The 27,644-nt window shown below is 41.8% G+C and overlaps 1 protein-coding gene across 1 annotated transcript; it reads right to left on the bottom strand.

The window, feature by feature from the left end:
* Window positions 1-1,070: 1,070 nt before the first annotated feature.
* On the bottom strand, window positions 1,071-27,644 carry nampt2 (nicotinamide phosphoribosyltransferase 2). Its single transcript, XM_039008976.1, has 11 exons — window positions 27,416-27,644; window positions 24,015-24,153; window positions 21,311-21,414; window positions 21,013-21,141; window positions 14,715-14,873; window positions 12,822-12,952; window positions 8,941-9,166; window positions 6,646-6,765; window positions 6,409-6,549; window positions 2,825-2,950; window positions 1,071-2,659 (listed from the first exon to the last, which is right to left on the bottom strand). Exons 1-11 carry the CDS (start codon window positions 27,461-27,463, stop codon window positions 2,486-2,488), a joined length of 1,497 nt encoding a protein of 498 aa, XP_038864904.1. The 5' UTR covers window positions 27,464-27,644; the 3' UTR covers window positions 1,071-2,485.

Here is a 27,644-nt window from a genome sequence, read left to right as displayed (position 1 = left end):
AGACATGCTGGTACTCCCAGAGCTACTCTCTAATGATTGATGTTACAATGCTTTGAATGCTGGGAAACCAGAGGCATTTTCCCTAACCATCACATCACATGCATCAACATATTAAACCAATTTACTTTGATCAACAGTCAAATTATATAATCATGATTATATTACAGCTTGTATGCCCTTTCAAAACGGAGTTCACGTAACAGAAATAGCTTCATTATTCGGGGTGAAAAATGCTCCCTGGTGAGCTTGCACACTCCTTTCCTGAAGAGGCTTTTTTTAGGCTCCAGTTCTCTAGAGACCCCTGTTACGACAGCTGTGCAGTGTCATAGGGCTAACCAAAAGGGCACCCCTCTATTTATATCCAATCAAGAGTTGATAGCTAAGCAAGTAGCACTCATGTTAAATTTTGGACCACTTACCATCGAACACCAGATTTGTTCACGTGTGTTAAATGAAGACCACTTACAGTTATGGACCTTTACTCTTGTTGAAATTATCATAGCTTGTGGGCTGGGATGGTCTAGTGGTTAGGGCTGCAGCCTTCACTGTACAGTCATGCCCAATGTCCACCAGATGCTTATGCATATTTATTTTGCCAGATGTCTAGCCCGCATTTTCCATACTTGACCCACGTGCTTTGCTTTCAACTCTTAAAAGCTACCTAGTTGGAGTCTGTGTGTACATCCGTTTGTACCACCGCACAGTAAAGCAACGCATGAGTTTAAAAAATTGAACGCATGCCGTACACAGAATGCACAGCAGCCTAGTGCGGCACCCCCAACGAGGCGTTACGGGCCTCGCCACTGAAATTGAATGACTTCCGCTGGAACGCAAACAGTTTAATGCATCTGGTGGACATGAGGCATTACACTGTGTTGGCGTAGGTTTGAATCCAGCCCACTACTGCACCATTCCTAATAATAAATAACTACAGTTAGGTAATTACTGTACATGATTTACCAGTATTCATGTCTTGGAAACCTTAAGGAACAAACATCAGTAAACTGGAGAAATACTTGGTTGGTGTTATTTAAGATCAATATCATAGGGCAGAAGAAAATACTAAATAATTTTCAGTCAAGAGCATATTTATTTTTTGTCATACAATATAGATTTTGTAAAACTCAAAAACAAACTAATGCTGTCACATTTAACTAACTAAAAGCAGAACACACTTTTCTTAAGGTATTTACACAATAATAATAATAATAATATACCATTAGTATCAATCTTCATGTACAGTAACAATATAATTTATATAGAAAAAGAGGTAGGGTCAACTGCTTCTTGCCCAATTAATCAGAACACTAAAATTATTTTTGCTTTAGATAATATGGTGCTGAAAAGGGCTAAAAGATCTAAACCACAGCATTGTCTTAATTAACTTGGGTCTCCACCAGACTGAAGAGCAGTCTGGGACAGCACCAGTCACACAGACCCGCATTTAATGTACATCACAGACAATTAAAGGCATCCGAAGCAAATCGATTCACAAAAGAAAGAACTTCATTTCACGCTGAATTTGTACAGAGAATGGGGATTCAAATGGAAAGGAAAATAAAAACCCAGATGACTGATTCGAATGGCAATGGTTCCAAAGGCAGGAGAACAAAAGTATGAGGTCAGACAAGTCTGGAGCCCATACATTTCAATAGTCTTTGATGTAGTCTTAGGAAGCTTGTGGTCAACATAAATAGCACACTGTTATATCAATCAATTAGAACAAAAACCCCATCACATTTCTCTTACAGAATCCCAATTTGAGACCCACGCGCATAACTACATTTGCATGTATACAACACATGCACACCAGTCCTAGTGACATCAACACACAAAAGTCGGAGTTCAAAATTAAGTTAGGATTCTGCAAAGTGCAGCATTGCTATCATGGCTAAAAAATGTCAAACAGAATCAGTTAATGTACTACAAAAATTCTGCTTAACAGACTAAAAACAAGGATCAGTCAATTCTAAAACTAACTCTACGTCTAGTGAAATAGAACAGTAATAACAGCTCTTCAAAGCCTGCTAAAGAGCTTAATCAGATGAATCCTTCCACTCTACAGGTGTTGCCATGAAATGCCCGATATCATATGCTGCCTGATAACACAAATAGTGATGCATATTATGTGCTCTTCAGACAAACATAGAAGTACAACATAAAGACTCATGGTCTAAACCACGAGACAGCAGGTCAGTCATTGGTCCAATGGGCTGAAGTGTTGAACAAGGAATTACATTTAGGTTGATGATCAGTAGTCCATTATGTGACTCTAGTGCTGAAGATTACTGCATCCCAAATTTAAAAAAAGTTTGCTTATGGTGCAGCTCCAATAAGACCATTCTTATGTTCCCTGACAATCAGAGCACTCTAATGGTGAACTGTAGTAGGCCTTCTGGCAATGAGGAAACCCAGTTCATTATATGTTATGCCTCCAGTTTACGGACAGTCAGTGCATTGCTTTACAGGTGGGTGTATTGGTTGCTTAATGCACCCCGTTCATGATGTGTTTCTGGTGCAGCTCCAGGCTCTTGGGATCGTCCTGGTTGTGTTGGGAAGGGGTGATATCGTCTTCTTGGAGCCGAGCATTCTTCCGGATCTCCTCCAAAGTGTACTCCTGCACGATGGAGCCATTCTCAAACACAATCACCAGCATGTCCTGAGAAAGACACACCAGAGAGTCAGTGAAACATGAGACTACGAAAAAGACATGTGTGTTAGAAAATGTAGACTTAAACAACTGTTGACACAGTAATCACACAGAGGTGAGCATGTGTGCTCTATTCCTCCAAGGTGAAACATCTTCCCCTTTTTAAGGCCTCACCTCCTCTGGCTTGCCCATCCCTCGCTCCACAGTCTCAATGAAGCCATCAGAGTTTCTCCTAAGCGACAGAAGACCTCTCTTTGACCCCTTGGACGGGTCGGTCACAGGCTGCTTGTACACATCCATCTAGACAAAACACAAACACACCAGACAGAAACATGTTAAAATCACCTTTGTTCAAACTCCTTTGAAGGCTTAAATTCTTTGATTCGTGTGGGTTGTTTGTAAACACAGAAAATCAATTGTGACAGCTCATTCTCAAAAAAAGACTGATTCCCAGGACAGGTTTCCTTTGAGCATTCCACAATCACTACAAAATATGAGGTATTCCTCATAACCCATTAAAGATTTTGCCATTTTAGATTCCCAAAAGATGTCTCAATGCCCTCGTTATTAGATCAAATGAAAGGCTTAGTCGGTAAAAATGGCTGCTTTTCATCTTCATTCAAGCACTTAGTGACTTCAGTATTCACACCCCTTGACCTTTTCCAGATTTTGTTGTGTTACAGCCCGAAATTAAAATTGATTAAATTGAGATTTTGCATCACTGACCTACACACAATACCCCATAATGTCAAAGTAGATTTTGGAAATGTTTACAAATTAATACAATCCTGAAATGTCTTGAGTCAATAAATAGTTCAACCCTGTTGTTATGACAAGCCTAAAGTTCAGGAGTAAAAAATGTGCTTAACAAGTCACATAAGTTGCATGGACTCACACTGTGTGCAATAATAGCGTTAAACATGATTTTTCAAAATGACTACCTCATCTCTGTACCCCACACATACATATAATTGTAAGGTCTCTCAGTAGAGCAGTGAATTTTAAACACCGACTCAACCGCAAAGGTTCAGTGGCGTGTATTCATGGACGCCAAGGGAAGCCAGGCTTATTTGAATGACTTTTTTTTTCTCTCATAATTTTCAGTCAATTCGGAAGTAGCTGAATCTCACCGAAGAAATTCAGAGCGAGGGAAAACCTCTGTCTCAGTATGTGTAGCCCATGTATCTTATGCAGTCTGGACTAAAAGAGTATGACATGTTGTGGCCGTAGCATTTGATTGATTGATGCCAACAAGCATTTGGCCTCCCTTGATAAAACAATTAAAATAATTAGCATTGAGCTCAACTGTGGGTTGACCTGGTGCAGCGTTCAACAAGTCTACAAGTAGGATGAGTAAAAAAAAAAGATATGTTTCGCTCGCAACACACGATATTTAGCAACATTGTTAGGACTAAATTGTTTTTGCTATCTTGAAGTTAGTTTTCAGTGTATTAAACTAAGCATATATAGCCTTGTTAATGTGAGGATTTTTAAATGTTTAAGTTGGAATGGTGTCGAAATAGAGGAGGCAGTGCTCCCTGTGGTCTTTGTGCTGACCTGAGGTAACTCCGTGGTTCTAAAATCAGTAGTTGTTTAGTAAACTGTCCAAAACATTAACTTGCTTGACCATGTTGCAGGTCATATAAGTGTTTGTTACATGCAATATTTGCTTTGTGGACAGATGTTGCTCTCCGGTTTTGTGATGAAACAAACGTACCTGTAGTGGAATTTATTTTGCCACTGTGTGACTGTTGTCTTTTTGTTGTCACGGCCTTATTGTATATCACAGTGGAATATGAACAAATAGGTTAATAGAGCAAACAATGCAATTTTCACAGCATAGGTTGTAATATGGATGTTTTACTGGCTTCACTTGCTCAGTGATTCTATCCACGCACTGCTACTGGGGAAGTTTTCCAAAGCAGGGTACTTATTGGTAGATGGGTAAAAATAAAAAACACAGACCTTGAATATCCCTTTGAGCATGGTGAAGTTATTAATTACACTTTGGATGGTGTATCTAATAGATGGGTTAGCTGACAATGTCACTAAAACAATGTGCACGCTTCCATGGGGCAGAAGTCAGCGTGTTGTGATTCTGGATGGCCAGATTGCTAGCAACAATGACAAGAAACCACCATGTGGGGAATCATAAGTGGCTTGTTTCAGCTTGTTTCACCTTGTTCTTGATACTATGTGTTGTTTTGGGGTGTTTTGACTGATTTCATGCCAGTGCTAATATGGCAAAAAAAGGAGGAAGCCTGCACAGATTAAAAATATTTCAAAACATGCAATAAGACACAAAAGTAAAACTGCACTATATAAATGAGCTTTGTCCTGAATACAAAGCAATTCCAACACAACACATCACTGAGTACCACTCTTCATATTTTCAAGTATGGTGGCTGCATCATGTTAAGGGTAAGCTTGTCATCGGCAAGGACTAAGGAATTTTTTTGGATAAAAATGGAACACAGGCAAAATGCTAGAGGAAAACCTGGTTCCGTCTGCTTTCCAACAGACATTGGGAGACAAATTCACCTTTCAGCAGGACAATAACCTAAAACACAAGGCCAAATATGCACTAGAGTTGCTTACCAAGATGACATTCCTGAGTGGACTAGTTACAGTTTTGACTTAAATTGGCTTTAAAAACATCCTAAAGATTGATTCTATACTTCGTTTGTCATGTTTCTACGGACTGTAATAGGACTTTGTCTGAGCTTTTGCCTGAACCTGCCCGCGCGTCGTGAGTTTAGATTGTGTACTGAACGCGCGAACCAAAAGGAGTAATTTGGACATAAATGATGGACTTTATGGAACAAATCAAACATTTATTGTGGAACTGGGATTCCTGGGAGTGCATTCTGATGAAGATCATCAAAGGTAAGTGAATATTTATAATGCTATTTCTGACTTATGTTGACTCCAACATGGTGGATATCTTCTTGGGTTGTGTTGGTCTCTGAGCGCCGTACTCAGATTATTGCATGGTTTGCTTTTTCTGTAAAGTTTTTTTGAAATCTGACACAGCGGTTGGATTAAGGAGAAGTATATCTTTAAATCTGTGAATAACACTTGTATCTTTTATCAATGTTTATTATGAGTATTTCTGTGATTTGATGTGGCTCTGTGCAAATTCACGGGATGTTTTGGAGGCAAAGCCAAATGTAAACTGAGGTTTTTGGATATAAATATGAACTTGATCGAACAAAACATACATGTATTGTGTAACATGTTGTCCCGGGAGTGTCATCTGATGAAGAATATCAAAGGTTAGTGATTCATTTTATCAATATTTCTGCTTTTTGTGACTCCTCTCTTTGGGTGGAAAATCGCTGTATGCTTTCTGTGACTAGTTGCTGACCTAACATAATGATATGTTCTGCTTTCACCGAAAAGCTTTTTTGAAATCGGACACTGTGGTTGGATTAACGAGAATTATATCTTTAAAATGGTGTCTAATACTTGTATGTTTGAGAAAATTGAATTATGAGATTTCTGTTGATTGAATTTGGCGCCCTGCAATTTCATTGGCTGTTGGCGAGGGGTTCCGCCAGTCCTAGACAGGTTAAACTGTATGGCAAGACTTGAAAATGTCTGTCTAGCAATGATCAACAACAAACTTGACAGAGCTTGAAGAATTTTTTAAAGAATAATGTGCAAATTCAGGCTGTAACAACAAGATGTAGAATAAGTCAAGGGTTATGAATACTTTCTGAAGGCACTGTATGAAAGTAAATAAGTGAGTAACGTACCCCCTTCCCATTGGTCTCCACATAGCTGCATTTGAAGGCACAGTTGAGTGTGTCTCTGTTGAGCTTCTGAAGGAGGGCGCTCCCACAGCCAAAGAACACGTTCTCAGCACTCCAGCCTTCGTCACTCAACTTCTCCAGGATCTACAGGGAGAGATAGCAGTTAAACAATGTGGTACATGCAATAAGGGTATTTCCAGAGGGGTGTTTGTGGGTGGTGTGTTTAAATTATTTTCTTACCTCATCCACTGAGTTGAGATCAATGCCGTCGCCCTGGATGATACGCAGGTAAGATGGCAGCACCTTGAAGCCTTGAGAGTTCAGAGAGCAACCGAAGCACTCCTCCAAAATCTTTATCACCTGGGGAGGGAATAGGTAGTCAAGTACTGCATCCAAACTTTGAAACTTGAATCGAAGAGACAATAATAGGCAACTGAAACCCCCACACAGACGAGTGACATTTCAAAGGTAATCAATAAGAGCTAAGTGTAGAGCACACCAAGCATGTAGGTCCCAAGGGTGACACTATGTAACCTGAAATCCAATCTGAACAAGAACGCAAGTTTGTCTTAGAAACAATAAAACATAAAAGAACAGCCAAGAGCAACTTTTAACTAACTGCTCTTTTCAAAAAACATCCCTTGCAGTAGACCCATTGTCAAGAGAAGTAGACCTTGGATGAACTTGGATGGAAACTGGAAATTAACTACAGTTGAAGTCAGAAGTTTACATACACTTAGGTTGGAGTCATTAAAACTAGTTTTTCAACCATTCCACAAATTTCTTGTTAAACTATAGTTTTGGCAAGTCGGTTAGGACATCTACTTTGTGCATGACACACGTCATTTTTCAAACAATTGTTTACAGACGGATTATTTCACTGTATCACAATTCTAGTGGGTCAGAAGTTTACATACACTAAGTTGACTGTGCCTTTAAACAGCTTGGGAAATTCCAGAAAATTATATCATGGCTTTAGAAGCTTCTGATAGGCTAATTGACATAATTTGAGGTCTACCTGTGGATGTATTTCAAAGCCTACCTTCGAAATCAGTGCCTCTTTGCTTGACGTCATGGGAAAATCAAAAGAAATCAGCCAAGACCTCAGAAAAAGATTTGTAGACCTCCACAAGTCTGGTTCATCCTTGGGAGCAATTTCCAAATGCCTGAAGGTACCACGTTCATCTGTACAAACAATAGTACGCAAGTATAAACACCATGGGACCACGCAGCCGTCATACCGCTCAGGAAGAAGACGCGTTCTGTCTCCTAGAGATGAACGTACTTTGGTGCGAAAAGTGCAAATCAATCATAGAACAACAAAGAACCTTGTGAAGATGCTGGAGGAAACGGGTACAAAAGTATCTATATCCACAGTAAAACGAGTCCTATATAGACATAACCTGAAAGGCCGCTCAGCAAGGAAGCCACTGCTCCAAACCGCCATAAAAAAGCCAGACTATGGTTTGAAACAGCACATGGGGACAGAGATCGTACTTTTTGTAGAAATGTCCTCTGATCTGATGAAACAAAAATAGAACTGTTTGGCCATAACGACCATCGTTATGTTTGGAGTAAAAAGGGGGATGCTTGGCAGCCGAAGAACACCATCCCAACCGTGAAGCACAGGGGTGGCAGCATCATGTTGTGGGGGTGCTTTGCTGCAGGAGGGACTGGTGCACTTCACAAAATAGATGGCCTCATGAGGAAGGAACATTATGTGGATATATTGAAGCAACATCAAGACATCAGTCATGAAGTTAAAGCTTGGAACCCATGTTCCACTTTCTCAGGTAAATCACTTAAAGTGAACAAACGTCATGTTATTTCTTTCAGGCACTTTGTTGAACAATGCAAAAGATGAATCCTAGTAGATGGGTCTTCCAAATGGACAATGACCCCAAGCATACTTCCAAAGTTGTGGCAAAATGGCTTAAGGACAACAAAGTCAAGGTATTGGAGTGGCCACCACAAAGCCCTGACCTCAATCCCATAGAAAATGTGTGGGCAGAACTGAAAAAGCGTGTGCAAGCAAGGAGGCCTACAAACCTGACTCAGTTACACCAGCTCTGTCAGGAGGAATGGGCCAAAATTCACCCAACTTATTGTGGGAAGTGTGTAGGAGGCTACCTGAAATGTTTGACCCAAGTTAAACAATTTAAAGGCAATGCTACCAAATACTAATTGAGTGCATGTAAACTTCTTACCCAGTGGGAATGTGATGAAAGAAATAAAAGCAGAAATAAATCATTCTTTCTACTATTATTTTGACATTTCACATTCTTAAAATAAAGTGGTGATCCTAACTGAACTAAGACAGGGAATTTTTACTAGAATGAAATGTCAGGAATTGTGAAAAACTGAGTTTAAATGTATTTGGCTAAGGTGTACGTAAACTTCCGACTTCAACTGTATGTACCGTGTGTGTGTATGGCCAGCCAGACCCACACCACAACCCAGACCTGTAACACTTGGAGCGAGATCATACTTGACTATGAGGGATCCCAAAAGGAAGGTAGGTGTGTGTTCCCCCACCTCGATGAGGGTCTCTGCGGGGTCTCCTGAATCAGGCCGGATGATCAAGCAGGAGTCTTCGCTCCGCTCTATCACGCGCTCCTTCAGCTTGTCCCCCCAGATGTGTCTACAAGCCTTGAAGATGTCGTAGCTGTCACTGACCACTGACACCGGCCCTGTCGGGAACTGGTCCAGCATGCTCTCAAAGGCCTCCTTCTCCCTGCTCCGCCCCCACGAGATGATCGTACTACAGGGAGAAGATGAAATTGGTTTTAAGAAACAGATTTTCAGTAGACTTGCTGGACTGAAAACCTCTTATCCCTACACCTAGGGCTGCATGTTTGCTGTTCAAGTCAAAAACCACAAAGCACAATGTGTGATGCTACATGTGAAAGGGAATATGTGAGTGAGTGTGTTAAAGCGTGAGTGTGTATGTGTTTCAAATCAAATCAAATGTTATTTGTCACATACAGATGGTTAGCAGATGTTAATGCGAGTGTAGCGAAATGCTTGTGCTTCTAGTTCCGACAATGCAGTAATAACCAACGAGTAATCTAACCTAACAATTCCACAACTACTACCTTATACACACACAAGTGTAAAGGGATAAAGAATATGTACATAAAGATATATGAATGAGTGATGGTACAGAACGGCATAGGCAAGATGCAGTAGATGGTAGAGTACAGTATATACATATACATATGAGATGAGTAATGTAGGGTATGTAAACATTATACACTGCTCAAAAAAATAAAAGGGAACACTTAAACAACACAATGTAACTCCAAGTCAATCACACTTCTGTGAAATCAAACTGTCCATTTAGGAAGCAACACTGATTGACAATACATTTCACATGCTGTTGTGCAAATGGAATAGACAACAGGTGGAAATTATAGGCAATTAGCAAGACACCCCCAATAAAGGAGTGGTTCTGCAGGTGGTGACCACAGACCACTTCTCAGTTCCTATGCTTCCTGGCTGATGTTTTGGTCACTTTTGAATGCTGGCGGTGCTTTCACTCTAGTGGAAGCATGAGACGGAGTCTACAACCCACACAAGTGGCTCAGGTAGTGCAGCTCATCCAGGATGGCACATCAATGCGTGCTGTGGCAAGAAGGTTTGCTGTGTCTGTCAGCGTAGTGTCCAGAGCATGGAGGCGCTACCAGGAGACAGGCCAGTACATCAGGAGACGTGGAGGAGGCCGTAGGAGGGCAACAACCCAGCAGCAGGAGGAGCACTGCCAGAGCCCTGCAAAATGACCTCCAGCAGGCCACAAATGTGCATGTGTCTGCTCAAACGGTCAGAAACAGACTCCATGAGGGTGGTATGAGGGCCCGACGTCCACAGGTGGGGGTTGTGCTTACAGCCCAACACCGTGCAGGACGTTTGGCATTTGCCAGAGAACACTAAGATTGGCAAATTCGCCACTGGCGCCCTGTGCTCTTCACAGATGAAAGCAGGTTCACACTGAGCACATGTGACAGACGTGACAGAGTCTGGAGACGCCGTGGAGAACGTTCTGCTGCCTGCAACATCCTCCAGCATGGCCGGTTTGGCGGTGGGTCAGTCATGGTGTGAGGTGTCATTTCTTTCGGGGGCCGGACAGCCCTCCATGTGCTCGCCAGAGGTAGCCTGACTGCCATTAGGTACCGAGATGAGATCCTCAGACCCCTTGTGAGACCATATGCTGGGCCTGGGTTCCTCCTAATGCAAGACAATGCTAGACCTCATGTGGCTGGAGTGTGTCAGCAGTTCCTGCAAGAGGAAGGCATTGATGCTATGGACTGGCCCGCCCGTTCCCCAGACCTGAATCCAATTGAGCACATCTGGGACATCATGTCTTGCGCCATCCACCAACGCCACGTTGCACCACAGACTGTCCAGGCGTTGGCGGATGCTTTAGTCCAGGTCTGGGAGGAGATCCCTCAGGAGACCATCCGCCACCTCATCAAGAGCATGCCCAGGCGTTGTAGGGAGGTCATACAAGCACGTGGAGGCCACACACACTACTGAGACTCATTTTGACTTGTTTTAAGGACATTACATCAGCCTGTAGTGTGGTTTTCCACTTTAATTTTGAGTGTGACTCCAAATCCAGACCTCCATGGGTTGATACATTTGATTTCCATTGATAATTTTTGTGTGATTTTGTTGTCAGCACATTCAACTATGTAAAGAAAAAAGTATTTAATAAGAATATTTCATTCATTCAGATCTAGGATGTGTTATTTTAGTGTCCCAATTATTTTTTTGAGCAGTGTATTAAGTGGCATTGTTTAAAGTGGCTAGTGATACATTTTTACATAAATTTCCATCAATTCCCATTATTAAAGTGGCTGGAGTTGAGTCAGTATGTTGGCAGCAGCCACTAAATGTTAGTGGTGGCTGTTTAACAGTCTGATGGCCTTGAGATAGAAGCTGTTTTTCAGTCTCTCGGTCCCTGCTTTGATGCACCTGTACTGACCTCGCCTTCTGGATGATAGCGGGGTGAACAGGCAGGAGACACTCTGGAGAGCCTTACGGTTGTGGGCGGAGCAGTTGCCGTACCAGGCGGTGATACAGCCCGACAGGATGCTCTCGATTGTGCATCTGTAGAAGTTTGTGAGTGCTTTTGGTGACAAGCCAAATTTCTTCTTTCGCTGCTGCGCCTTCTTCACAACGCTGTCTGTGTGGGTGGACCAATTCAGTTTGTCCGTGATGTGTACACCGAGGAACTTAAAACGTACTACCCTCTCCACTACTGTCCCGTCGATGTGGATAGGGGGGTGCTCCCTCTGCTGTTTCCTGAAGTCCACAATCATCTCCTTTGTTTTGTTGACGTTGAGTGCGAGGTTATTTTCCTGACACCACACTCCGAGAGCCCTCACCTCCTCCCTGTAGGCCGTCTCGTCGTTGTTGGTAAACAAGCCTACCACTGTAGTGTCGTCCGCAAACTTGATGATTGAGTTGGAGGCGTGCATGGCCATGCAGTCGTGGGTAAACAGGGAGTACAAGAGAGGGCTCAGTACGCACCCTTGTGGGGCCCCAGTGTTGAGGATCAGCGGGGTGGAGATGTTGTTACCTACCCTCACCACCTGGGGGCGGCCCGTCAGGAAGTCCAGTACCCAGTTGCACAGGGCGGGGTCGAGACCCAGGGTCTCGAGCTTGATGACGAGTTTGGATGGTACTATGGTGTTAAATGCTGAGCTGTAGTCGATGAACAGCATTCTCACATAGGTATTCCTCTTGTCCAGATGGGTTAGGGCAGTGTGCAGTGTGGTTGCGATTGCGTCGTCTGTGGACCTATTGGGTCGGTAAGCAAATTGGAGTGGGTCTAGGGTGTCAGGTAGGGTGGAGGTGATATGGTCCTTGACTAGTCTCTCAAAGCACTTCATGATGACGGAAGTGAGTGCTACGGGGCGGTAGTCGTTTAGCTCTGTTACCTTAGCTTTCTTGGGAACAGGAACAATGGTGGCCCTCTTGAAGCATGTGGGAACAGCAGACTGGGATAAGGATTGATTGAATATGTCCGTAAACACACCAGCCAGCTGGTCTGCGCATGCTCTGAGGACGCGGCTGGGAATGCCGTCTGGGCCTGCAGCCTTGCGAGGGTTAACACGTTTAAATGTTTTACTCACCTCAGCTGCAGTGAAGGAGAGCCCGCAGGTTTTGGTAGCGGGCCGTGTCAGTGGCACTGTATTGTCCTCAAAGCGAGCAAAAAAGTTATTTAGTCTGTCTGGGAGCAAGACATCCTGGTCCGCAACGGGGCTGGTTATCTTTTTGTAATCCGTGATTGACTGTAGACCCTGCCACATACCTCCTGTGTCTGAGCTGTTGAATTGCGACTCTACTTTGTCTCTATACTGGCACTTAAATTGTTTGATTGCCTTGTTTGTGAGCATGAGCATGAGTCTTACCTATGCTCTGCTGCAGGCATAGAGAAGCCTGCCATGGGGCAGCCGTAGTATCGCTGGGCCATCAGTAGCCCTGCTACAGTGTCTGTACTGCAGAAATTCACCAGGTGGGCCGCCCCGCCTAACGCCGCAGACTGATAGGGATAAAGAAGGAGGGAAAATCATTAGTTTCAAACTGTCACAGACAGAAGTGTGCAATTGAAAGAAAAAGTCTGCTCCAAAACCCCAGTATTTTGACCAGTTTCTGTTCATTCTGGGTATAGTCACAGTAATGCTCCAATGATACCTAAAGGCTCTGTCTCTCCTTTGAATACTAAGGAACATAGTCAGAAATAATCTGCTACAAGAAATATCTTCATAGTGGGAGGGACATCTCAAACTATACTGAACAAAAATATAAACACCTATGCCCACCCATGGCTGCGCCCCTGCCCAGTCATGCAAAATCCATCGATTAGGGCCTAATTAATTTATTTCCATGGACTGATTTTCCTTATGTGAACTGTAACTCAGTAAAATCATTGAAATTGTTGCATTGTGATTATATTTTTGTTCAGTATAGTTTGAGATGTCCCTCCCACTATGAAGATATTTCTTGTAGCAGATTATTGCTGACTATGTTCAGTAGTATTCAAAGGAGAGACAGAGCCTTTAGGTCTCATTGGAACATTACTATAACCAGAATGAACAGAAACTGGTTAAAATTTTGTAAATGGTAACAACTACACTGAACAAAAATATAAAATGCAACATGTAAAGTCCCATGTTTCATGAGCTGAAAAAAAAGATCCCAGAAATTTCCCATATGCATTTCTCCTTTGCCAATATAATCCATCCACCTGACAGGTGTGGCATATCAAGAAGCTGATTAAACAGCATGATCATTACACAGGTGCACCTTGTGCAGAGGACAATAAAAGGCCACTAAAATGTACAGTTGTCTCACAACACAATGCCGCAAATGTCTCAAGTTGAGGGAGCATGCAATTGACATGCTGACTGCAGTGCCAGAGAATTGAATGTTAATTTCTCGACCGTAAGCCGTCTCTAACATCGTTTTAGAGAATTTTGCAGTATGTCCAACCGCCCTCACAACCGCAGACCACATGTATGGGCAGGCATAAACTACAAACAATGAACACAATTACGTTTTAGGGATGGCAATTTGAATGCACAGAGATACCATGACGAGATTCTGAGGCCCATTGTCATGTGAATCATCCGCCGCCATCACCTCAAGTTTCAGCATGATAATGCACGGCCATGTCGCAAGGATCTGTACACAATTACTGTAAGCTGAAAATGTCCCAGTTCTTCCACTCACCAGACATGTCACCCATTGAGCACGTTTGGGATGTTCTGGATCGACGTGTACAACTGCGTGTTACAGTTCCCGCCAATATCCAACAACTTAGCACCAGCTATTGAAGAGGAGTGGGACAACATTCCACAGGCCACAATCAACTAAGAAAAGGAGATGTGTTGCGCTGCATGAGGCAAATGGTGGTCACCCCAGATACTGACTGCTTTTCTGATCCACGTTCCTACCTTTTTTTAAAGGTATCTGTGACCAACAGATGCATATCTGTATTCCCAGTCATGTGAAATCCATAGATTAGAGCCTAATTAATGATTTCCTTATATGAACTGTAACTCAGTAACATTTTTGAAATTGTTGCATTTATATATTTTTTTCATTGTATATGCATATCTTATGCTAGACTGTTACTCTTCATCAAATCTATTTTATAAAGCCTTTTTTGTCTTACATCAGAAATTGTCAAAGTGCTTTACAGATACCCAGCCCAAAACTCCCAAGAAGGCAGGAACCTAGAAAGAAACCAGGCTCAGAGTTGTGACCAGTCCTCTTCTGGCTGGGCTTGCCATTGGTCTTACCTCCTGTGAGGAGACCCCTCTGTAGCCAAAATCATGCAGTTTGAAGTCCAGGCCCTCCAGACTGCCTGACGTGGCCTTCAGGTGCTTGGCCAGGATCTTCTTAAACTCCCGGGAGATAGTCGCCACACTGATGGGATACCACATCTGGACCAGCATGGTCTGTGAGAGAAAAAGAGAAACACAGACAGAGATCGTTAAAACACCATTTGATTTGAGAAGAAGTTGATTTTGTTCAGAGACGACTTCTAAAACCTTTACAATGGGACGTGGCTGTGCCATTGGTGCTGGAAGTGAAGTAGAAATGGGTGGGGGCTGGATAGCAAAAGCTGTGGCTGGTGTTGGGCTCAGTGCCGGCAGGCTAAGCTATCCCCTGAACAGAAAAAAGGCCAGAGTGACTGGGTGGAATCATCCTCATTGACCTGATTAGGCGAATTGCAATGGTTTCTTTGACTCCATGACGGTGTCCCCAACAAAACAGAGAGAAAAAAATTGAAATAGAAAAATAACAAAGAATAAAGTTAAGATTTAATGTCAAATGCACAAGTACAGTGGAATGCCTTTCTTGCAAACTCAAAACCCAACAATGTAATAATCAATAATGTAATACTAGAAGAAAACGAAAAACACGAGAAATAAGAAGAACACAAAAAGTAAGTAACTTTAAGCATACTATATACAGGGTCAGTTTCAATACCATATATGCAGGGATACTGGAGTGATGGAAGTAGAAATGTATAGGGGTAAGGTGACTAGGCATCAGAATATACAATAAACAGTGTAGCAGCAGCTTGTATGTGAGTGGGTATGTGTGAGTGTAGTCAGTATAAATGTGCATGTTACAGTATGTGTGAGTGATTAGATGAATGAGTGAGAATGTGTGTAGGGTCGTATGAGTGTGAATAGACCAAAACAATCAATGAGGATACAAGGTTAACTCAAGATAGTCCATGTAGCTATTTAATCAGTCATATTGCTTGGGTGATAGAAGCTGTTCAAGTGCCTGTTGGTGCCAGACTTGATGCACCGGTACTGCTTGTCGTGCGGAAGCAGAGAGAATAGTCTATGGCTTGGGTGGTTGGAGTCTTGAACGATTCTCCAGGCCTTCCTACCACACACCTGATATATAAACTGAGCAAAAAAAGAAACGTCCCTTTTTCAGGACCCTGTCTTTCAAAGATAATTCGTAAAAATTCAAATAACTTCAGATCTTCATTGTAAAGAGTTTAAACACTGTTTCCCATGCTTGTTCGTTCAATGAACCATAAACAATTAAATGAACATGCACCTGTGGAACAGTCGTTAAGACACTAACAGCTTACAGACGGTAGGCAACTAAGGTCACGGTTATGAAAACTTAGGACACTAAAGAGGTCTTTCTACTGACTCTGAAAAACACCAAAAGAAAGATGCCCAGGGTCCCTGCTCATCTGCGTGAACGTGCCTTAGGAATGCTGCAAGGAGGCATGAGGACTGCAGATGTGGCCAGGGAAATAAATTGCAGTGTCCGTACTGTGAGATGCCTAAGACAGCGCTACAGGGAGACAGGACGGACAGCTGATCGTTCTCGCAGTGGCAGACCACGTGTAACAACACCTGCACAGGATCGGTACATCCGAACATCACACCTGCGGGACAGGTACAGGATGGCAACAACAATTGCCCGAGTTACAACAGGAACGCACAATCCCTCCATCAGTGCTCAGACTGTCCGCTGCCACCACCATGCTCCACCGTAGGGATGGTGCCAGGTTCTCCAGATGTGGCGTTTGGCATTTAGGCCAAAGAGTTCAATCTTGGTTTCCTCAGAACAGACAATCTTGTTTCTCAAGGTCTAAGAGTCTTTAGGTGCCTTTTGGCAAACTCCAAGCGGGCTGTCATGTGCCTTTTACTGAGGAGAAGCTTCTGTCTGGCCACTCTACCATAAAGGCCTGATTTGCGGAGTGCTGCAGAGATGGTTGTCCTTCTGGAAGGTTCTCCCATCTCTACATAGGAACTCTGTCAGAGTGACCATTGGGTTCTTGGTCACCTCCCCGACCAACGCTCTTCTCTCCCGATTGCTCAGTATGGCTGGGAGGCCAGCTCTAGGAAGAGTCTGGGGGTTCCAAACTTCTTCCATTTAAGAATGATGGAGGCCACTGTGTTCTTGTGGACATTCAACTCTTCCCCAGATCCTTGCCTCGACACAATCCTGTCTCGGAGCTCTATGGACAATTCCTTTGACCTCATGGCTTGGTTTTTGCTCTGACATGCACTGTCAACTGTGGGACCTTATATAGACAGGCGTGTGCCTTTCCAAATCATGTCCAATCAATTGAATTTACCACAGGTGGACTCCAATAAAAGTTGTAGAAACATCAAGTATGATCAATGGAAACAGGATGCACCGGAGCTCAATTTCGAGTCTCATAGAAAAGGGTCGGAACACTTATGTAAATAAGGTATTTCTGTTTTTTATTTGTAATACATTTGCAAACATTTCTAAAAACCTGTTTTCACTTTGTCATAATGAGGTATTGTGTGTAGATTGATGAGGGGGAAAAAATATTTTAGAAATTTTAGAATAAGGTTGTAACGTAACAAAATGTAAAAAAAGGGAAGGGGGGAATAAATGTATGCTACAGTAATGTAATGTAACGTACAGTGCCTTCAGAAAGTATTCACACCCCTTGACTTTAATTTGGTTGTGTTACAGACTGAATTTAAAATCGATTGAATTTGGATTTTGTTTGTCACTGGCCTACACAAAATGTGCCCATAATGTCAAAGTGGAATTATGCTTTAAGACATTTTTACATATGAATTCATAATGAAAAGCTGAAATGTCATGAGTTAGTAAGTATTCACCTACTTTGTTATGGCAAGTCTAAATAAGTTCAAGAGTAAAAATGTGCTTAAGAAGTCACATACTCACCCCGTGTGCAATAAGTGTTTAACATTTTTTAATGATTATGTCATCTCTGTTCCCCACACATACAGATAATTGTAAGATCCCTCAGTCGAGCAGTGAATTTTAAACACACATTCAAACAAATACCATGGAGGTTTTCCACTGCCCCGCAAAGGGCACCTATTGGTAGATGGGCACAAATAAAATAAACAGCAGACATTGAATTTCCTTTGAGCATGGTGAAGTTATTGATTACACTTTGGATAGTGTATCAATACACCCAGTCACTACAAAGATACAGGTGTCCTTCCGAACTCAGTTGCCGGAGAGGAAAGAAACCGCTCAGGGACTTCACAATGAGGCCAATGGCGACTTTAAAACAGTTAGAGTTAAATGGCTGTGATAGGAGAAAACTGAGAATGGATCAACAATATTGTAGTTACTCCACAATACTAACCTAAGTGACAGAGTGAAAACAAAGCCTGTACAATATTGTTGATCCATTCTCTTAATAAAAAGTTCTACATTTGCTTAATGAGTTGTGCGTGACTCTAGGGTGGCAACACATATATTCTAAATGATTTCAATGGGTCTTTCTCCATTTGGATTGTTTTATAGTGTTCAATTCAACTTCAACCTAAAATAATTTCCTGCATTTTGGAATCACGGAAATAGAATGTTTGTAATTCTATAGTTAGAATATAAATAATAGTGGGCACTTTGAATACAGTGTTGTTTGACATGCCAACAAATGAAAATGCCATGGACGAGTTATTGTGACAGGGTAGGAACAAAAGTGATGTTCAGTGTTCCTAGGGGACCCTATAATCTTTGGATACATTAAATCTTTATTCATATAGCCAACATATTCATGCTTCGCCTATTCCTCTTTGATTTAGAAGATACTGTTGCACAAACATGCTGATTTAGGCCTCCACCCTTACTGTTATCAGGCTGTATTAGCTAGCTACGTTTGCTCTGACTCAGTACTTGTATTAGCTAGTTAGCTAGCGATTAGCATTAGTGGCTAACACGATTTAGCTTAACTTGCTAAGAAAATACAAACTAGCTGTTTGCAGATGTAAGAAAAACTAGAACACTTATGGATTTATATTAAGATCAAAGTGGAAACATAATTGTCATCAACATTGTTGCATGTGCTGCATTGACCATGCAGACTGAACAAAAGTGTCTCGTGGTCAAGCAACAACAAATGCGCTCCTTGAGTGACAGGGGGTGGGACTTGGTCTGTGTGGAAAGCGGCATGGGGAGAGAGAGGAGAGGGATGACTCAAGTAGCGGAGAAAACTATAAAAATTAACGTTACACACGGCGTATCACATTTAACAAACCAAACATTCAAATACCGTTATAGAAGGTAAAGTAAAACCCCAAACTGGTCCGTGCATAAATACCGGTATATAGTAAAATACGGTATACTGCCCAGCCCTACTGTACAGAATTTCAAAAAATATTCCAAAACATGCATCCTGTTTCCAACAAGGCACTAAAGTAATACTACAAAAAAACTGGCAAAGACATTCGTTTTTTGTCCTGAACACAAGGTGCTATGTTTTGGGCAAATCCAATACAACACATTAAGGAGTACCAATCTCCATATTTTCAACCATAGTCGTGGCTGCATCATGTTATGGGTATGCTTGTAATCATTAAGGACTGGAGTTTTTCCAGGATAAAAAAATAAACATTATGGAGCTAAGCACAGGCAAAATCCTAGAGGAAACCCTGGTTCAGTCTGCTTTCCACCAGACCCTTGGAGATGAATTCATCTTTCAACAGGACTATAACCTAAAACACAAGGCCAAATCTACATTGGCGTGGCTTACCAAGAAAACAGTCCCGAGTGGCCGAGTTACAGTTTTGACTTAAATCTACTTGAAATTCTATTGCAAGAACCGAAAATGGGTGTCTAGCAATGATCAAGAACCAATTTTCAAGTAGAATGAAAATATATCGTTTTTTTAAAAATGGGCAAATGTTGCATAATCTAGGTGTGGAAAGCTCTTACTTACCCAGAAAGACTCACAGCTGTAATCGCTGCCAAAGGTGTTTCTACAATGTATTGACTCAGGGGTGTGAATACTTACGTAAAATCAATAATTCTATATTTAATTTTCAATAAATTAGCTAAATTTACAAAAATACATGTTTTTACTTTGTGATTATGGGGTATTGTGTATAGATGGGTGAGAGAGAAAAATACATTTAATCCATTTTGAATTCAGGCTGTAACACAACAAAATGTGGAACAAGTCATGTGGTATGAATACTTTCTGAAGGCACTGTAAGTGACTAGGCAACAGGATAGATCATAAACAGTAGCAGCAGCAGAGGGTCAATGTAGATCGTTAAATAGTTAACCAATAGCCACCCGGACTAACTATTTAGCAGTCTTACGCCTTGGGAAGTAAAAGCTGTTTAGGGTCCTGTTGGTTCCAGACTTGGGGCATAGGTACTGCTTTCCATGCAGTAGCAGAGAGAACAGTCTATAAATTGGGTGGCTGGAGTCTTGGACCATTTTTTAGGGTCTTCCTTTGACACCGCCTGGTATAGAGGTCCTGGATAGCAGGGAGTGCAGCCCCGATGATTTACTGGGCCACACGCACTACACTCTGTAGCGCCTTGCGGTCGGATGCCAAGCAGTTGCCATACCAAGCGGTGATGCAAACAGTCAAGATGCTCTCAATGGGGCAGCTGTAGAACTTTGATGATCGGCGGGCCCCTGCCTAATATTTCCAGCCTCCTGAGGGGGAAGAGGCATTGTATTGCCTTCTTCACGACTGGGTTGGGGTGTGTAGACCATGATAATTCCTTAATAATGTGGACATAGGAACTTGAAGATCTCGACCCACTCCACTACAGCCACGTTGATGTGGATGGGTGTGTGCTTTGCCCTTTGTTTCCTGTAGTCCACTATCAGCGGCCCGTCAGGAATTCCAGGATCCAGTTGCAGAAGTAGGTGTTCAGTCCCAGGGTCCTGAGCTTAGTGGAGGGCACCATGGTGTTGAACGCTGAGCTATAGTCAATGGACAGCATTCTCACGTAAGTGTTCCTCTTGTCCAGGTGGGAGAGGGCAGTGTGGAGTGCGATAAAGATTGGATCATCTGCCTGTCTGTTGAGAGCAGGGACAAACCCTGGACTACTGCCCAACATGGTCACAGCTCTGTTCTGTCTGACCAGTATCTGACACAATCCACCTGGTGAGTTGTGTGTGTGTGTGTGTGTGTGTGTGTGTGTGTGTGTGTGTGTGTGTGTGTGTGTGTGTGTGTGTGTGTGTGTGTGTGTGTGTGTGTACACTCACAGGGTTTAAGAAACATATGCTGTATTAGAGAAAGGAAGTACAACAAAATGACAATGAAAGGGATACTAAGGGGGATATGAAGAGAATTACCTCAATATAGTTGGTGAGCCAGAAGAAATCTGGGTCTGTGTTTTCCACTGTGAAGAGGACGTTCCCTCTGGGAATGATCTTCCCCTCAGGAACCGCTTTGATTCGAATTGGGAGACGGCCATCATACTTCTGATGGAACAGCATCAAAATCTACAATCAACCTCGGTGTGCGTGTGTGTGTTCATATGAACATCTTACAGGGAGTAGCCTAACAGTTGAGACTGCATCAGTAAAATAGTCTTCATTGAAAAGCTAAAATAAGAGTGTGTCTAGTCTCTGATTGAGACATCCCACTTACCTCCAGCACTTTCCTCCAGCCTTCCTCATCAAACACAGTCTGTCTAAAGTGCATCTGGTAAAAGACTTTGGCTTCCTGAATCTTCTCCTCAGTGATGACTTGTCCTGATTAGGGGAGACAATGGAAAAAAGTAATTCATGAATCTAAATGAACACAGACAGAAACAAACAAACCAAAAACTCACTAGCCCACATTTTGTCAAGCAACATTTGAGCTATCAGTGTAAAAATAGATCTGTCCCACCCCCACTTACTGCAATTCCCTTTCATTCAGTCAAAATTGAGTGTCAGTGGGTGTGCCACAGAGAGACACAGTCAGTGGTGGAGCATGGTTGATTAGTATGGCTGGAAGAGACTCTCTGATTGGATAGAGGAGTGAAACCCTAGCCTGGAGGAGGACCTCAGCAGTCAGGGGAAAAAACCTCAGTGGTCCTCTCAGGGGTGATGGGTCACTGTTCACACATTCCACACATGACTGCATATGGGACCAGATACAAACACTGCTGACTGCCATGTCTGAAGACCCTAAAATTAGATGAGTTGAAGTTGGTCCTTTTTATTTATTTTTAAACAAACTTTATCTAGGCTGTCATAGTTGCATGGATGTGGCCATTTGATTGAATTGCAAATGTTCCATTGGGGTTGTGTGTATGAAATCTTCTGTAATCTGTGGTTTGTTTTGGAAGTTTTTCCATAACCTTCACCAAGTGACTTAGTGGGTCATACATGCACATCATGTGACAAAGGACAGTACTGGTGGTAAATAGAACATATGACTGTGTGACGTACCACGGAGTCACATCACACAGTGTGGGCTGAGGTGACCTCTGAACACTGACTAGCCTAGAACAGACTACAATGAGAAAGAAGAAACTCAAGAATGGAACTCTAAAAGAATGGAGATGAAAGAAGCAAGTGGAATTTCCTTGCAAGTGGAATTTCCTTACAAGTCTATAGTACAGATTAAAGGTCGACCGATTAATCAGGGCCGATTTCAAGTTTTCATAACAATCGGTAATCTGCATTTTTGGACACCAATTATGTCCGATTACATTGCACTCCATGAGGAGACTGCGTGGCAAGCTGATTACCTGTTATGCGAGTGCAGCAAGGAGCAACGGTAAGGTGCTAGCTAGCATTAAACGCATCTTATAAAAAAAACAATCAATCAATCTTAACATAATCACTAGTTAAATACACATGGTTGATGATATTACTAGTTTATCTAGCTTGTCCTGCGTTGCATATAATCGATGCGGTGCCTGTTTATTTATCATTGATTCACAGCCTACTTCGCCAAACGGGTGAAGATTTAACAAGCACATTCGCGAAAAAAGCACTGTCGTTGCACCAATGTGTACCTAACCATAAACATCAACGCCTTTCTTAAAATCAATACACAAGTATATATTTTTTAACCTGCATATTTAGTTAATATTGACTGCTAACATGAATTTCTTTAAACTAGGGAAATTGTGTCACTTATTTTGCGTTCTGTGCAACAGGGTTAGGGTATATGTGGCAGTTTGGGCCACCTGGCTCGTTGCAAACTGTGTGAAGACCATTTCTACCTAACAAAGACAACTTCGCCAAATGGGGGATGATTTAACAAAAGCGTATTGGCGAAAAAAAGCACAATCATTGCACGAATGAACCTAACCATAAACATCAATGCCTTTCTTAAAACCAATACACAGAGGTAAATTATTTTAAACCTGCATACTTAGTTAAAAGAAATTCATGTTAGCAGGCAATATTACCTAGGGAAATTGTGTCACTTCTCTTGCGTTCATTGCACACAGAGTCAGGGTATATGCAACAGTTTGGGCCGCCTGGCTCGTTGCAAACTAATTTGCCCGAATTTTACATAATTATGACATAACATTGAAGGTTGTGCAATTTAACAGGAATATTAGGACTTATGGATGCCATCCGTTAGATAAAATACAGAACGGTTCCTTCCGTATTTCACTGAAAGAATAAACGTTTTGTTTTCGAGATGATAGTTTGCAGATTTTACCATAATAATGACCTAAGGCTCGTATTTCTGTGTGTTATTATATTATAATTAAGTCTATGATTTGATAGAGCAGTCTGACTGAGCGGTGGTAGGCAGCAGCAGGCTGGAAAGCATTCATTCAAACTGCACTTTCCTGCGTTTGCCAGCAGCTCTTCGATGCTTCAAGCATTGCGCTGTTTATGACTTCAAGCCTATCAACTCCCGAGATTAGGCTGGCAATATTAAAGTAGCTATTAGAACATCCAATATTCAAAGGTATATGAAATACAAATGGTAGAGAGAGAAATAGTCCTATAATAACTACAACCTAAAACTTCTTAACTGGGAATATTGAAGACTCATGTTAAAAGGAACCACCAGATTTCATATGTTCTGAGCATGGAACTTAAACGTTAAACACATATTGCACTTTTACTTTCTTCTCCAACACTTTGTTTTTACATTATTTAAACCAAATTGAACAGGTTTCATTATTTATTTGAGACTAAATTGATTTTATTGATGCATTATATTAAAGTAAAAATAAAAGTGTTCATTGAGCATTGTTGTAATTGTCATTACTACAAATATCTTTATATAAAAAAAATATTATAATAAATCTGCTTTTTTGGGGTCCTCCAATAATCGGTATTGGCGTTGAAAAATCATAATCGGTCAATCTCTAGTACAGACAAAATGGGCATACCTGAAAGATACTTCTTCAGGAGGTACTGAAGGCCAAAAAACACAATCTCATTGAACTGGGCGCCCCCCTTTTTGCGGCGGCACTCAAAGTAGGAGTAGACCTTGCTGACATTGGGAGGGTACTGCTTGTAGTGTGTGATCTGTGGAAGAGGAGAATTTCAGTTAAAATAGGCTACAACAAAGGAAACATAAGGGAGTCAAGGGAAAAGACAAACTAACTGGAATCTAGAGGTCGTGTTATTAACGACATTATAAGCCAGGTCAGTGAAGAGATGAGGTGTAGGCCCATGATGAGAATGGTACATTTCATGTTCCTACGAGAGCTTAGTCCTGCAAAATAAGATCAAACAGTGACTAATGTCAAAGCTGTTTGTTTCAGAGCTTTAGAATGAACCTTAATACACTGGAAGATGTTCTAAGCACTTCTCTTATACATTTAGAGAATAACCTGTTTTGTATCGTTTACATCATTCCAACTGATTAGTGCTCATTAGTGCACATAAAAACAGCATTATTTCTGAGTTTTGTTTTCAAAGGATTCGCCCCTGAATGTGCCAAGAGGGAAAGTGGAGCCAATGCAAAAAAAGCCCTTAAGTTAGGCTAAGTGAAGAGCTTAGTGTGCAACGTGATGCTTTGTACAGTACCACGTCTCTCACTGCCAAACATGAGCTCCAGTGGGTGGGGGTGCTCTCCTCATTCCAGTTCAAAACACAGGTCGGCCTTTGTGAGCCCAGGGTCACAAATTCAATAATTGAGAGCAACTACCCTTCACTTGGAAATGTACAATTTGCGCAAACAGGCAGGTGTGAGCAATATCAGCACCATCTTTTTCCAAGCTGCCCTTTCCCACACTTTCTCTCCCTCTACTTCTCACTCTCCCTACCTCTCAGAATCTCCTTTCCCCTTGATGCTGATCTTGAAGTCATAAGGTTTTGGCTCATGATCTTAGCAATAACAAATCAGATGTTTTGCAAACATTCCAGCTGATGCTGTAGTGAGTGCCAGTGCATCAGACGTTATTACGTGTCACATGACTGGAATTCTGGGCGTGTCAGGTCTGGAGGAATGGGAGTCATCGCAACCAGGGACAAATAGAGAAAAAAAACTTGAGATGCCCATATTTTGCGCTGTTGCCTTCATCTTCCCATAATGGGTGAGATGGTGTTTTGGAAAGGTTAACAGGTGATGTTAGTTTTCACAGTGAAAACATAAGTCAATCTGGGCCCTCAATCTTCATACAAAAGGAGGACCACAAAGTCTACCAAAAGTAAGCTATAGCATAAACATGATTATGCAACAACAGAGAGAGCTATTGATGGGAGAGGACAGAAAGAGGATGGCTAACCAGGATTTTATGGCCATGCTGTTATGGAAGGTTGTTGTATCTGTAAACATTGTTCAGATTTGGGGGATATCCATAAAGGATAATTAGCGTATCATATTCACCTTGACAGTCTCATGATGCACAGATACAGGATTCTCAGAAGGGATTATACAAGGGCTATGCCTACATACAGTAAGATCGTCCCTTGACCACATTTAATCAATAAATATAAATGTGTGACTACTGACTACCTTTCCAGGTGCTGTACTGAAGGATATCACACGGCAATATGCCAGATAGGTATACATAACAAACCTAATAAGGGTTTCAGAGGAACACAAAACACATACCATTCATATGCATACCTTGTGACTTTGTCTGACTGGCATCACCATCCACCCAACTGTGGAACTCCACTTATGTAAGAGGGATAATTTCTATCATGAGCCTACGAATTACATAATGTAGGTATACATGCCATGACTAGGCAATGTGCGAAGCAAACCAGGCCCTGGAGACAACTGGGATGTAACTGGAGAAAAAAGGGTGCCATGCACAGTGCTGGACTTTGGCAAGAGCTCACCGTAGCAGAGTACCGGAACCTCAAATGTTCAACTGCTTGAGCTCCTGTTCCTTTTATAAAATATTAGTTCAAAGTATTATGGAACTCCTGCACCTAAATATAATACAGTACCGGAACCTACTTCAGGTTCAAACACTGCTCATTCAGTATGCTACAGTTATTATGCCTATTGGCACTACCAAGGGAACTTGTAAAGACAGGCATTTCTGTCAATGACACTGCCAACAACACTGAAGTGGGTGATGCTTGCGGATTCTGAATTGTCTTCCTCCATTCATTTGACAGCATATCTACATTTGGTAGAAATTACAACACTGTGTTCTGATCAGTATCAAATCAATAAGATAATAGGCTTATCTAGTGGCAAAACTGTGACTGATCCTTAGACTAGAGATTGAAATCAATGGTCTATAACAGTGTTTCCCAAATCCAGTCCTTAAGTACCCCCTCAACAGCACACATTTTTGTTGTAGCCCTGGACAGAAACATCGGATTCAACTTCTAATCAAATGTTATTTGTCACATGCCGCAGAATACAACAGGTGTAGACCTTACAGTGCAATGCTTACTTGTCAAGGGCTTGATTATTAGTTGGCAAGTATAATCTGGTGTTCTTGTCAGGTGCAACAACAAAAATATGTACTGTTGGGGATACTCGAGGACAGGGAAACACTGGTCTAAAGGATTAAGACTGACACTTTTACTGACCGATTAGTTGGGGGGTCGCTACAAACTTGAAGTCATCACGCGGACCCTTGCCATTTGGTAGTGACATTTAGTGAGCCGGGCTATTGCCCTCCGATAAAGTTTGGCCGTGTGCACTCAGAGGTAGTTAACGTTACCTAGCTAGGCTTGAGAAAAAGTTGTATACATGTAAGTATGCCCAAAAATATATATAATCTGTGGACAATTAGTACCAAACTAGCTTTTAGCAAATGGGGCTAGTATTAAGCTAGGGCTAGCAAAACACCATATAAACTAGTTAGCATGTAACCTTTATTTAGCATTAGCTGTCAGCTATTGTTGTTGATTCCACATAGGTAGCTAGCTAGCCAGGCTACGTTTTGACCTCTATTGGTAATGTATTTGTCAGGCGTCAAATTGCTAGGCTACTCAGTATGAGAGTTGTTTAAATTATAAATAACGATTGAGGGTGGCACACATGGTCTGAATAATTTTGCTAGTTACTTTGCATTATTTCGGTTTTGTTTTATGTGCTAGGTTCGTGGCATTTTCTGTATATAATGTAACGTTAGTTTAATACTAGTTCTTGAAATAAGGTCCCCTCGAGTGAATGTCAGCTACATTGTGGCAGAAGCTTAGTCAGGCGCACTTCCACAACATTTCGTCAACCATTTCTGGGACGGAAAAATATAACTGATGCAAATGCTAAAATGTTGCCAGCTTCAGCTTGCGACACGTATCGTATTAGTAACATGATAATACTACTGCTTAAAGTAAGTAACTACTAGTTAGGGGCGATCATGACACTCACCTTGTATGAATCTGTCGCCAGCAAAATATTAAATTCCTGGGCTGCCATGGTTGTGATTGAACGAGATGAATGCGACTGTGCTCTACTTCGTCGCTATTTATCAAAATCGAAAGCTGACTAGGGCGGAGATAGCAGCTACACAACCGTACTTTGTTATTCCTCTGTTGTTCCTGTGTTACGTCTTTCTAGTAGTGAAATTAAACCGTCCCTGAAACTGACCGCCCAGAGA

The sequence above is a fragment of the Salvelinus namaycush genome, chromosome 2 (assembly GCF_016432855.1).
Source record: "Salvelinus namaycush isolate Seneca chromosome 2, SaNama_1.0, whole genome shotgun sequence".
NCBI classification, from domain to species: domain Eukaryota; kingdom Metazoa; phylum Chordata; class Actinopteri; order Salmoniformes; family Salmonidae; genus Salvelinus; species Salvelinus namaycush.
The sequence above is the reverse complement of the archived record's forward strand: the minus strand, read 5'-3'. Positions and strand labels throughout refer to the sequence as shown.